This window comes from Mandrillus leucophaeus, unplaced genomic scaffold (assembly GCF_000951045.1).
Source record: "Mandrillus leucophaeus isolate KB7577 unplaced genomic scaffold, Mleu.le_1.0 Scaffold46, whole genome shotgun sequence".
NCBI lineage: Eukaryota > Metazoa > Chordata > Mammalia > Primates > Cercopithecidae > Mandrillus > Mandrillus leucophaeus.
The window spans coordinates 1,195,574-1,208,262 of NW_012104920.1; the positions used below are offsets into that span (position 1 = coordinate 1,195,574).

The window sequence follows — 12,689 nt, forward strand, 5'->3', positions numbered from 1 at the left end:
GACCAGATGACTGAGATGTCAAAATCCCATCTCTTTTCTTCCTCCTGATCCCTCTGGACCAGCCACAGAGGCAGGAAACTGGAGTCTCAAAGGGAGTAACTTCTGCGGAACGAGGTGGGTCCTGGCTTCCAGAAAGTGACCTGTATCCAGAGTATGTCTGTCTGTCGGGGTTTTTGCTGGGATCTCAGCCTAAGAAGTCCTCATTTCCAGCCGGACGCGATGGCTCACGCCTGTAATCCCAGCACTTTGGGAGGCCGAGGCAGGAGGATCACCCAAGGTCAGGAGTTCTAGACCAGTCTAGCCAACATGGTGAAACCCCATCTCTACTAAAAATACAAAAAATTAGCCGGGGGTGGTGGTGCACGCCTGTAATCCCAGCTACTCGGGAGGCTGAGGCAAAAGAATCACTTGAACACAGGAGGCAGAGGTTGCAGTGAGCCAAGATCACACCATTGCACTCCAGCCTGGGCAACAAGAGCAAAACTCTGTCTCAAAACAAAACAAAACAAAACAAAAAAAGAAGTCCTCATTTCCTCAGAGAACCTCTCCTTGACGTTCAGACTAAGGCCTCCTAGTCTCCATGTTTTATTTTTCTTTTCTTTTCTTTTCTTTTTTTTTTTTTTTTGACAGTCTTGCTCTGTCGCCCAGGCTGGAGTGCAGTGACATTATCTCGACTCACTGCAAGCTCCGCCTCCCGGGTTCACACCATTCTCCTGCCTCAGCCTCCTGAGCAGCTGGGACTACAGGCGCCCGCCACCACACCCGAATAATTTTTGTATTTTTAGTAGAGACGGGGTTTCACCACGTTAGCCAGGATGGTCTCGATCTCCCGACCTCGTGATCTGCCTGCCTCGGCCTCCCAAAGTGCTGGGATTACAGGCGTAAGCTACTGCTCCCGGCCAGTCTCCATGTTTTCACAACTCTCCGATTCTCCTTTATCAGTGCTTCCAACTATCCACTTATTAGTTAGTCTTTGATGGATGTCTGCTTCCCTATGGGACTGTGGGCACCAAGAGGGTAGGAACCAGAGTGTTTGTGCTCATCAAGACAACTCAATGCTTGGCACAGTGCCTGGTACGTTGCTAGTGCACAGTGAATATTTGTTGAATAAATGAATAATAAGTAACTTTCAAAGGGGGTTCTTAGGTGGAGCTTTAATGGGAAGCGTCAGTGCCATTGCCTGGGCTCTGGGGACAGCTGTGAGTCCAGATCTCATGGCTTCTGTTCAGGGCCCGGTCCACATCCAGCCTCTGACCTTGTGCCCAAAGGCCATGCAGGCAAAAAGAGGTGGAAGAGTCTTCTCCTAGAGGGAGGTAGTGCGAAGGTGGCATTAGAAGAGTAAGGTGGCTCAGATTCAGAATCTTCTCCCCACTTTTCCACTCCTCCAACCTGAGTTTTCAGAAGCACTACCTCCCACTGCCCGCTATCTTCTTCTTGTGGCCTATTCTTCTTCCCTCCCAGAGGTTTCCTTCCCCTCAAAATGTGCCTCCTTCCTTGAGCTGTTTCCAATGGTGTGCTCATGAACTTGAACATCATTCTCTCTTACCTGGTAAAGCCCCCAGGAAGAGACGCCCTTGAGGCTTGGCCCAGAGGTTAAGGAGGGAAGCCAAGCCTAAGGGAGGCAGGGCAAGGACCTCCATCTTTGGTCCTTGGCTCAAGACCACCCTGGACATACTCAGCTTCAGCTGAAGAGGGAGTCCCAAGACCAGGGGCAGATCCATCCCTGGGCCCGACCCAGAAGACAGCACCACCTTCTGCAGAGTGTGTGGGAAAGGGACGATAGAGAGGGAGGGAAGAATGAGCAGGGACTACTGACTGGCCTCACCCCTAGCTGCCTTAATTCTGCCTCTTCGCTATGCCTCCACCTACTGGCCATTTTCACCACTTAAATCCTGCCCTAATTTTTTTTGGCTTGACTCTTTTTGAAACCACACCTACCCCAAGTAAATAAACAGTCTAAGTCAAAACTGTTTGCTTGCTGTGGGCAGCTTCAAGATATGTCCCTCGCCCCTACCACCCACCTGAGTGCCATCCGTAAACCTTATTTTTATTTTATTTTATTTTTTGAGACAGGGTCTCACTGTGGTCCAGGTCAGAGTGCAGTGGCACCATCATATATCACTGCAGCCTCAAACTCCTGGGCTCAAGTAAACCTCCTGCCTCAGGCTCCTAAGTAGCCAGGGCAGCAGACATGTGCTACTATGCCTGGCTAATTTTTTTTTTTTTTTTTCTTGACAGAGGTCTCTGCTATGTTGCCCAGGCTGATGTCAAACTCCTGGCCTCAAGTGATCCTCTGGTCTTGGCCTCCAGCACCTGAGATTACAGGCATGCACCACCATGCCTGGCTAATTATTAATGAAAAACAATTTTGTGGAGCCAGAGTCTTGCTATGTTCCCTGGGCTGGAAGTCTTCCTAATATTGACATTTTGGACTCTCCTCTTCCCTCATTGCTCCAGGCTCCACTGAATACAGGCAGCGCCCCATTGTCCCCCTTTACTTGATCTTGGAGGTGGAGACTGAGCCAAGATGGGTTCTCCGGTGTCCCAAGAGAAAGAAGGTGGCCTGAGCCTGCTGCCTGCTTGAGTCCCAGGTCCAAAGAGAAGGCCCAGGGCTCTGCATGAGGCTGGGGAATGTCTGTGGGGAGAAATGATTATCCTGAGGCCTCAAAGCTGGAGCTTCAAGGAGGAAAGGGGCCAGTGGTGGAGGGAGACAGAGGCAGGCTGAGCTGGCCAGGGTGGGAAAAACACACTCCAAGGAAATCTACCTTGGAGATTGAATTCTGCATGAGTCCCTGGAGGGAGAAATATCCCGGGATTTGATTCTACATCACAGCTTCTGAGGCTAGTGGGGGCAGATGCTGAGATCTCGGCCTGTTTATCCAGCCAGGAATCCCGGCGCAGGCAGCCATCCAGGGCAGGAACTAGCTGGAGTGTGACAGAGGTAAGATATGGGGATGTAGAAATCAGGGCATCGGAGCCCCAGTCCTGGCCACTCTGCCCTCAGTTTACTCTCTTCCGAGCATTTGGCCTCCCTCTTGCAGCTCTCAACCCATCCCCTCTCCCTAAAATCTTGGACTTAGATTCCCATGGCCACCCACCCAGCAGTGCTTTACGGAGCCTTGGCTAGGGTTCCACCCCTGGGATGTAGTTACCGGCAACCGAAGGTTGGAAGCGGGGAAGAACAGCCCCCCAAGCGCAATCCTCATGATGGGATGGCGTTTGCTGGTCAGGGGCCCAGAGACCTGTCTCAGGCGCAGCACCTCCTCCCCATCCACCTTCAGTAGCACAGAGTCCCCATCCATCTTGACTTCCACCTGCAGGAAGGTGGGAAGCAGAATCAGAGGACCCTGGGATCTGTCTCTGCCACCTTCCTGTGAGGCAGCCTAGTACTATAGTGGAAAGAACATGCCTTAAAGAAGCAGCTAGCATCCTTGGCCGTGGGTCAGTCAGGTCTTGTCACTTATGTACTGACTGAGCCTTAGAATTCCCATCAGAAAAGATGGGGCCAAGAATAGCTACTTTGTGGGAGTTCGTGTGGATTAAATGAGATGACAGTGGTAAAGGGATGCCCAATAACTTGGTTTCATTCCCTTTCCTCAGACCAGCTCCAGACATCCCTCCCTTGAGGACCAGAGCTAGCTTACCTGGTGCCATCTCCCGTCATCCAGTCGTGGTCCAGCACCCACCGTAAGCTGGGCCCAGTAATTGTGCAGTTGGATCTCAGGCCTGCCGTCCCGAAGTGCCAGCATGAACCAGTCATCCTTAGGGTTGGTATCCCCATAAAAAATCACTCCCTCTGGGTCCCAGGTTCGAACCTCAAAGGAGGAGGAGGTTCTGGAAGGACTCAGAAGGAAAAGATTGTGTATGTCATGTGCCCTTTGGGAGCCAGTGAGGGTTTGGGGACACGGTGTTCACAGATAAGGAAAGGAAGACAGGGAAAAGAGAACAGCTGATGGAGACGGGGCAGAGCCAGGGGACTGGGTCAAGGGCTAGGTCAACCCCATACTTTGTGATCTTGGTGAGGTCAAAGGTCATGACAGCGGCAGGCTCTTGTCCTGGGCCATTGCTGAGGTGGACAGCCGGAGGGTCCTGGGCCCTCTATCAGAAAGAGAAAACAAACAAGGCTGAGTAGGGACATGTCAGAGACAGACAGAGGGAGAGGCCCTGCTACAGGGCCAGAGGAGGAGAGAAGGGAAGACTGCATGAACTGAGAGCCCTGTCCCGCTCCTGCACCTGGGTGGGGAGAACAGGTCTCAGGGCCCATCCCTGGTGGGTGTGATGCAGTAGTAGCAACAGCAGCAACAGCAGCCGGCGCGAGGTGGCCATTGGGCCTCTGCTCTCCATAATCAGCCACTGTCCACTCGGCGGCTCAGACAACTCTTGGGAGAATGTGTAGAGGCAGGCAGCCTTGTGTGTAGGCGGTGGAGGGTTAAAGGTTGCCCGGGGGGAGGGGGTAAAGGAAACAGGGGCACTGACCCTTGACCCCTGCCCAGGGGCCCAGTCACAAGACCCAGCTACCACCCCTCTGGGGATCAATGGGGTGAAGGACAGAGTCCCCTCCACTATCATCCTCCACTGCCTAGAAAATTTCTGAACTGGGAGAGGATATTCCATCTCCCCTCTCCTCCTCCAGGACCTGGCCTAGGTCCTCCAAGATTTCCGTCCACGTGGGGAGGCTGCATTCACAGGCCTGTGGTCTAGAGACAGTCCTGCCCTGCGTCCCAAGTAGCATCCTGTCTCAGGACTAGAAATGAGATAATGGAATCCTAAATTTCTAGCGGAGTGACCTTGGGCAAGTCACTTCACCTTTGTGCTTCAGCATTCTTGTCTGTAAAATGAGGAAAATAATATTTTACAGGGTGACTGTGAAAGAAGTTCATTGAGAAAATGCAGGCACAGTGCCTGGCATCTGGTCTGAACTCCTCCCCCAGTCTTTTCCCAGGCCTCTGAGGCCTGTCTGCCAGGAAGGTATTGTCTGTGTGTATGATTCAGTGAATATTAAGAAGGGACCTACCCCTGCCTCCCAGTTATCTTCCCTTATCCATTTATTACGGGGCCTAAACAGTCTAGCAGTAGAAATTCATCACCCACTCCCTGACCCATTTTATTTTATTTTATTTTATTTTATTTTATTTTATTTTATTTTAGACAGAGTCTTGTTCTGTCACTCAGGCTGGAGTGCAGTGGCGTGATCTCGGCTCACTGCTGCCTCTGCCTCTCGAGGCACCCTCTCAAGCGACCCTCCTATCTCAGCCTCCTGAGTAGTTGGGACTACAGGTGCACGCACCACCATGCCCAGTTAATTTTTTTGTATTTTTAGTAGAGACGGGGATTTCACCATGTCGGCCAGGCTGGTCTCAAACCTCTGACCTCAAATGATCCGCCCACATCAGCCTCCCAAAGTACTTGGATTACAGGCGTTAGCCACAAGGCCCAACCCTCCCTGACCTGTTTTATTTTATTTATTTATTTTGAGATGGAGTTTCACTCTTGTTGCCCAGGCTGGAGTGCAATGGCACAATCTCGGCTCACTGTACCCTCCACCTCCCAGGTTCAACCAATTATCCTGTCTCAGGATCCCGAGTAGCTGGGATTAAAGGCATACGCCATCACACCTGGCTAATTTTTGTATTTTTAGTAGAGAGGGGATTTCACCATGTTGGTCAGTTTGGTCTCAAACTCCTGATCTCATGTGATCCACCTGCCTCTGTCTCCCAAAATGCTGGGATTACAGGCGTGAGCCACTGCGCCACCCCATGACCCATTTTAAAATGCAAATGACAGACCGGGCTCGGTGGCTCACATCTGTAATCCCAGCACCTTGGGAGGCTGAGGCAGGCAGATCACTTGAGGTCAGGAGTTCCAGACCAGCCTGGCCAACATGGTGAAACCCCATCTCTACTAAAAATACAAAACTTAGCCAGGTGTGGTTGCCCATGCCTGTAATCCCAGCTACTCCGCAGGTGAGGCAGGAGAATCGCTTGAACCCGGGAGGGAGAGGTTGCAGTGAGCCGATATCGCACCACTGCACTCCAGCCTGAGTGACAGAGTGAGAATCCGTCGGAAGGAAGGAAGGAAGGAAGGAAGGAAGGAAGGGAGGGAGGGAGGCAGGCAGGCAGGCAGGCAGGCAGGAAGGAAGGAAAAAAAAAAAAAATTAGCCAGGTGTGCCGGTGCGCGACTGCAGTCCCAGCTACTCCGGAGGCTAAGGCAGGAGGATCGCTTGAACTCGGGCGGTGGAGGCTGCAGTGAGCGGAGATCGCGCCACTGCACCCCAGCCTGGGCGACAAAGCAATACTCCATCTCCAAAAGTAAATAAATAAATAAATAAAACATTTTAAAAATGCAAATGCCGCCGAAATGTAACACTTCATCCTACTCAAGAGCTGCAGGAAACAGCTTTCAGAGCTGGGGGTCTTAAGGCTTACCCAGGGTCTGGGGGGCTGAGTGAGCCTGAGGCTAAAGCAGGTTATCACCGCATACGTCAATTTAAAAAGCACTGCCGGGGAGCCTTTGAACCGCGGGGTAACTCGATCGAGGTTGGGACACCCAAACAACCGCAAGGAAGCCGCCACACTCCAACCTTGACCTCTACCAGGGGCCCAGTCACAAGATCCAGCTGTCGGGGGTGTGACTTGGGGGGGCGGGGCTGCGCCTGTTCTTCAAGCTGATTGGCTGACGTTGTGCCCCCTGCTGCGACAGAATTAGAGGGGGTGGGGTTTTGCCCGGCCATGAGGACCTCCTCATTGGCCCACTCTCTCCGCCTGGACGGCACCGGAATCCCAGCCCCACTTCCCAGGCCGCGGCTACCCCGCCGTCCCGGCCACTCCCGCCACCCCGCTCTCCCAGGCTCTTCAGGATCCAAGCTCGTAGGCCCTTTAAAGGGTCTTGTTGCCGTTTGCGGGGCTGTGAGACTTTGGTCCTAGACAGTGGGGATCCGGATGGCTTCCGTGCGGATCCGAGAGGCCAAGGAGGGAGACTGTGGAGATATCCTGAGGCTGATTCGGGTGAAGAGAGGAGAGAGGGGAGAGGGGAGAGGGCCGGAAACCAGGGGGTCAGAGTGACGCGGCCAGAGCGGGGGCGCAGGAGGCGGGAGCGGGGGGAGGGGCTCGCCTTGGGACCCTGCTCGGGGAGCAGCGGGGCCCTTCTGCCCAAATCCAGCCTCCGTACCCACGCCTTAGGAACTAGCCGAGTTTGAAAACCTCTCGGATCAGGTGAAGATCAGTGAAGAAGGTGGGGACTCAGCGCCCAGGTTCTGGCGGAGGCTGGGGAGGAAATGAGGGATGGGTTCCCCAGGCGACAGCTCCAGGCTGGGCATAGACCCAGGTCCTCTTTCTCTATCTCTTTGTCACAACTCCAATCTCGGCAGCCCTGAGAGCAGATGGCTTTGGAGAGAATCCTTTCTATCACTGTTTGGTAGCAGAGATTCTTCCAGCGTCCGGGGAGCTACTGGGTAAGAGCAGCTGGGCCTTAGAAGTCCACCTCTCCAGCCGGCCTCAGAGGTCTCCCCACAGGCTCCCAGAAGCCGTACTCCTCTTTTCTCTCTTTCAGGGCCCTGCGTGGTGGGCTATGGAATATACTACTTCATCTACAGTACATGGAAGGGACGCACCATTTATCTGGAGGATATCTATGTGATGCCGGAATATCGGGGTACTGGGCAGAAGCTGAGGCGGGAGTGGGAACGAAGCACCCCACACACCCCACCATCATCCCCGGTCCCCAGATCCCAGCCTGTGTCCTTTTCTGATTCCCTTCAGCTCAAACAATAGATATTTTTTGCCTCTTTCTCTCCATAACAGGTCAAGGGATTGGTTCCAAAATAATCAAAAAGGTGGCTGAGGTGAGGAGAGGGGTGGGGGTGACAAGTGAGGACCTAAAGAAGCAAGGGTATATGGAGGGGGAGGACCTGGGTTGAATGAGGGAGTGAGAAAACCTTTTCCTTTTTTGACCCCAGAAAAGTTAGTGATGTCTTCTCCCACAGGTGGCCTTGGATAAGGGCTGCTCCCAATTCCGCCTGGCTGTCCTGGACTGGAACCAGAGGGCCATGGACTTGTACAAGGCCCTAGGAGCCTGCGATCTGACGGAAGCTGAGGGCTGGCACTTCTTCCGCTTTGAAGGAGAGGCGATGAGAAAGTTGGCAGGAAAGTGACACCATCCCCAGGGGGATCTCTCTCTTGAGTTTCTCCTTCCCCACCAGCTCAAGCACTCTTCAGAAACTATTTCCACAAACACTGACGCTGAGGCCTCCCTGGAGGAAGGAGGGTTGGGGGTGCCTATCCTCAAGTACTGGAAGAGTAGAATTGAGGGAGAGACCTTTCTTCCTTGTTGAGGGTGAAAAATAAATAAGAATTGCATGACCTGATGTGGCGTTGGGTCTTTTCTTCTCTTTTCTTTTTTATTTTCTTTCTTTTCTTTTTTTTTTTTTTTACAGAGTCTCTGTCCCCCAGGCTGGAGTGCAGTGGCGTGAACTCAGCTCACTGCAACCTCTGCCTCATGGGTTCAAGCAATTCTTCTGCCTCAGCCTCCCCAATAGCTGGTACTACCGGTGCACACCACCATGCCTGGCTAATTTTTGTATTTTTAGTAGAGACGGTGTTTCACCATGCTGGCCAGGCTGGTCTGTAACTCCTGATCTTGTGATATGGCCGCCTCAACCTCGCAAAGTGCTTGTATTACTGGTGTGAGCCACCGCGCCCAGTCCAAAGTCTTTTTTTAGTTTTTTAAATTTTTTGTCCCCAAGCTGGAGTGCAATGGTTGGATCTTGGCTCACTGCAACATCCGCTTCCCGGTTTCAAGCGATTCTCCTGCCTCAGCCTCCTGAGTAGCTAGGATTATAGGCACCTGCCACCACATGTTAATTTTTGTATTTTTATCAGCCCACCTCGGCCTCCCAAAGTGCTGAGATTACAGGCGGGAGCCACCGTGCCCAGCCCAACAGTCTTTATTCTCAATCTAGTGTGCCCGACAAAAGCTCACACCTGGCCGGGCTCAGTGGCTCATGCCTGTGATCCCAGCACTCTGGGAGGCCGAGGCGGGCGGATCATCTGAGGTCAGGAGTTCAAGAGCAGCCTGACCAAGATGGCAAAACCCCATCTCTACTAAAAATACAAAATTAGCCAGGCATGGTGGCAGGCGCCCATAATCCCAGCTACTCGGGAGGCTGAGGCAGGAGAATCGCTTGAACCTGGGAGATGGAGGTTGCAGTGAGTCAAGATCATGCTACTGCACTCCAGCCTGGGAAACAAGAGCAAAACTCCATCTCAAAAAAAAAAAAAAAAGCTCATGCCTGTAATCCCAGCATTTTGGATTTTGGGAGGCTGGTAAATTGCTTGAGCCCAGGAGTTCAAAAGCAGTCTGGCCAACATAGCAAAATCTCGTCTCTAACAAAAATACAGAAAAAGCCAACACACAATGGCGTGGTACTCTAGGCCCAGCTACTGGGGAGGCTGAGGCACGAGAATCGCTTGATCCCAGGAAGTAGAGGTTGCAGTGAGCCAAGACCACACCACTGCACTCCAGCCTGAGTGACAGAGCAATACCCAATCTCAAAAAAAAAAAAAAAAAAAAATCTCAATAGTTTGAAAGGTTGAGGGTGGAGGATCACTTGAGCCAGGAGTTCAAGACCAGCCTAGGCAACATGGGCAAGACTACATCTCTACAAAATTAGGCCGGGTGCAGTGGCTTATCCTTATAATCCCAGCACTTCGGGAGGCGGGCAGATCACTTGAGGTCAGGAGTTCGAGACCAGCCTGGCCAACATGTAGAAACCCCATCTCTACTAAAAATACAAAAATTAGTTGGGTGTGGTGGCACCCATGTAATTCCAACTACTTGGGAGGTTGAGGCATGAGAATCGCTTCAACCCAGGTGGCAGAGGTTGCAGTGAGCTGAGTTTGTGCCACCACACTCCAGCCTGGGTGACAGATGGAGATTCTCTCAAAAAACAGAAAATGGCTGGGCACAGTGGCTCACGCCTATAATCCTAGCACTTTGGGAGGCCAAGGTGGGTGGATTACCGGAGGTCAGGAGTTTGAGACCAGCCTGGCCAACATGGTGAAACCCTGTTTCTACTAAAAATACAAAAATTAACTGGGCTTGGTGGTGCATGCCTGTAATCCCAGCTACTCAGGAGGCTGAGGCAGGAGAATCACTTGAACCTAGGAGGTAGAGGTTGCAGTGAGCCGAAATTGCACTACTGCACTCTGGGCGACAGAGCAAGACTCTGTCTAAAACAAACAAACAAACAAACAAACAAAAATCCCAAAGGAAACAAAAACTAAATAAATAAAATTTGCCCAGGTCAGTAGCAAATGCCTGTAGTCCCAACTACTCAGGAGTTTGAGGTGGGAGGATCACCTGAACCTTAGAGGTCGAGGCTGAAGGGAGTCATGTTTGCACCACTGCACTCCAGCCTGGGTGACAGAATGAGATCCTGTCTCAAAACAAAAACAATAATAGGTTGGGTACAGTGGCTCACGCCTGTAATCCTAGCATTTTGGAAAGCCAAGGTGGGTAGATTAATAGAGTCCAATAGTTCAAGACTAACCTGCGCAACAGGGCAAAACCCTGTCTCTGCAAAAAATACAAAAACATTAGCTGAGCGTGGTGGCAAATGCCTGTAGTTCCAGCTACTGGGGGGCTGAGATGGGAGGATGGCTTGAGCTCAGGAGGTTGAGGCTACAGTGAACTGAGAACCTGCCAATGCACTCCAGCCGGGGTGACAGAGCAAAGCCCTGCCTCAAAAAGCAAACTTTAATCACTAATGCAGAAGATAAAAGAGTATAAACTAGGAAACTTAATACTCCCAACATTTTTTTTGTTTGTTTGAGATGGTGTTTCGCTCTTCTTGACCAGGCTGGAGTGCAATGGCACCATCTCACTCACCACAACCTTCGCCTCCTGGGTCCAAGCAATTCTCCTGCCTTAGCCTTCTGAGTAGCTGGGATTACAGACGCACGCCACCACACCCGGCTAATTTTCTATTTTTAATAGAGATGAGGTTTCTCCATGTTGGTCAGGCTGGTCTCCAACTTTGATCTGCCTGCCTCGGCCTCCCAAAGTGCTGGGATTACAGGCATAAGCCACAGTGCCCAGCCAATGCTTCCAAAATTTATCTTGTTCCCATCTTGTTTTGTCTTTGGTTTTCAGAGTTTATGTTTTTAATGTTATTATCTTCACCTTGGTCCCAGATCTTACTAATATTCATAGAATATCTTTGCACTCCATCACACCTGTAACCCCAGCACTTTGGGAGGCCGAGGCAGGCGGATCATGAGGTCAGGAGTTTGAGACCATCCTGGCTAACACAGTGAAACTCTGTCTCTACTAAAAATACAAAAAAATTAGCCGGGCGAGGTGGCGGGCGCCTGTAGTCCCAGCTACTCGGGAGGCTGAGGCAGGAGAATGGCGTGAGCCCGGGAGGCGAAGCTTGTAGTGAGTCGGGATCGGGCCACTGCAGTCCAGCCTGGGCGACAGAGCAGGACTAAGTCTCAAAAAAAAAAAAAAAAATTTCCTCACTCTTCCAAGGCAACCACTCTCAACTGAGTTTTGTTTTGTTTCGTTTTGTTTTTTTGAGACAGAGTCTACTTTATCTCCCAGGCGGGAGTGCAGTGGTGAGATCTGGGCTAACTGCAGCCTCTGCCTCCTAGGTTCAAGTGATTCTCCTGACTCAGCCTCCCAAGTAGCTGGGATAACAGGCATGTGCTACCACGCCCGGTTAATTTATTTATTTTTTTGAGACAGAGTTTCACTCTTGTTGCCCAGGCTGGAGTGTAATGGTATGATCTTGGCTCACTGCAACCTCTGCCTCCCAGGTCCAAGTGATTCTCCTGCCTCAGCCTCTTGAGTAGCTGGGATTACAGGCACGTGACCTCCTAATTTTTATATATTTTTTAGTAGAGATGGGTTTTCACCATATTGGCCAGGCTGGTCTCAAACTCCTGACCTCAGATGATCTGCCCGCCTTAGCCTCCCAAAGTGCTGGGATTACAGGTGTAAGCCACCATGCCAGGCCCATAGTTTTTGTGTTTTTAGTAGAGATGGGGTTTCTCCATGTTGGCCAGGCTGGTCTTGAAATCCTGGCCTCAAGTCATCCTCCAGCCACATAAGTGATAATACATTTGCCCACATGGGGATGAAATCCACAACCTTGGTGTTAGCACCTGGCTCTAACCACCTGAGCTAACTGGCTATTGCAAATGTTGTGTTTTTTTTGTTTGTTTGTTTTGTTTTGTTTGTGACTGGGTCTTGCTCTGTTGCCCAAGCCAAGTGCAGTGGTGTCATCATAGCTCACTGCAGCCTTGACCTCCTGGGCTCAAGTGATTCTCCCACCTCAGCCTCTCAAGTATCTGGGATTACAGGCGGGTGCTATCAAGCCTGGCTAATGAAAAACAAATTTTTGGCCGGGCATGGTGGCTCACGCCTGTAATCCCAGCACTTTGGGAGGCCGAGGTGGGCGGATCATGAGGTCAGGAGATCGAGACCATCCTGGCTAACACGGTAAATCCACCTCTCCACTAAAAATACAAAAAATTAGGCAGGCGTTGTGGCGGGCTCCTTTAGTCCCAGCTACTCGGGAGGCTGAGGCAGGAGAATGGTGTGAACCCGGGAGATGGAGCTTGCAGTGAGCCAAGATCATGCCACTGCACTCCAGCCTGGGCGACAGAGCAAGACTCCGTCTCAAAAAAAAA

At 51.6% G+C, this 12,689-nt stretch overlaps 2 protein-coding genes across 10 annotated transcripts in view; one reads left to right on the forward strand and one right to left on the reverse strand.

Moving 5' to 3' along the window:
* Positions 1-1,123: 1,123 nt before the first annotated feature.
* The window catches only part of SHBG (sex hormone-binding globulin), a 22,449-nt gene continuing 10,883 nt past the window's right edge, over positions 1,124-12,689 (reverse strand). The window contains exons 1-8 of one of the 8 annotated variants that reach the window (XM_011994559.1): positions 4,234-4,423; positions 4,007-4,098; positions 3,683-3,834; positions 3,153-3,260; positions 2,766-2,925; positions 2,499-2,635; positions 1,547-1,754; positions 1,124-1,303 (exon numbers count right to left, since the gene is read on the reverse strand). In XM_011994559.1, coding sequence (XP_011849949.1) covers positions 1,155-1,303; positions 1,547-1,754; positions 2,499-2,635; positions 2,766-2,925; positions 3,153-3,260; positions 3,683-3,781 — 861 coding nt within the window. In that variant the 5' untranslated portion in view covers positions 3,782-3,834; positions 4,007-4,098; positions 4,234-4,423 and the 3' untranslated portion in view covers positions 1,124-1,154. Of the gene's footprint in view, positions 1,304-1,546; positions 1,755-2,498; positions 2,636-2,765; positions 2,926-3,152; positions 3,315-3,644; positions 3,835-4,006; positions 4,099-4,233; positions 4,424-6,425; positions 6,602-12,689 lie in introns of those variants that run through there. The other 7 variants (XM_011994555.1, XM_011994554.1, XM_011994556.1 and 4 more) reach the window with 7 other exon arrangements.
* On the forward strand, positions 6,698-8,362 carry SAT2 (spermidine/spermine N1-acetyltransferase family member 2). 2 transcript variants are annotated; one of them, XM_011994552.1, is made up of 6 exons: positions 6,698-7,004; positions 7,179-7,230; positions 7,367-7,450; positions 7,549-7,650; positions 7,800-7,840; positions 7,982-8,362. In XM_011994552.1, exons 1-6 carry the CDS (start codon positions 6,939-6,941, stop codon positions 8,147-8,149), a joined length of 513 nt encoding a protein of 170 aa, XP_011849942.1. In that variant the 5' UTR covers positions 6,698-6,938; the 3' UTR covers positions 8,150-8,362. The 2 variants fall into 2 exon arrangements, with proteins under 2 accessions (XP_011849942.1, XP_011849943.1); XM_011994553.1 differs by lacking the exon at positions 7,549-7,650 and having other exon boundaries at positions 6,723-7,004.

What these genes read in the sequence shown, in the direction of transcription:
- SAT2 (XM_011994552.1), top strand. Translation starts at nt 6,939, where the DNA reads ATGGCTTCCGTGCGGATCCGAGAGGCCAAGGAGGGAGACTGTGGAGAT. An exon ending in ATATCCTGAGGCTGATTCGG is followed by an intron (nt 7,005 to 7,178) that starts GTGAAGAGAGGA and finishes CCCACGCCTTAG; the next exon opens with GAACTAGCCGAGTTTGAAAA. An exon ending in AGCGTCCGGGGAGCTACTGG is followed by an intron (nt 7,451 to 7,548) that starts GTAAGAGCAGCT and finishes TCTCTCTTTCAG; the next exon opens with GGCCCTGCGTGGTGGGCTAT.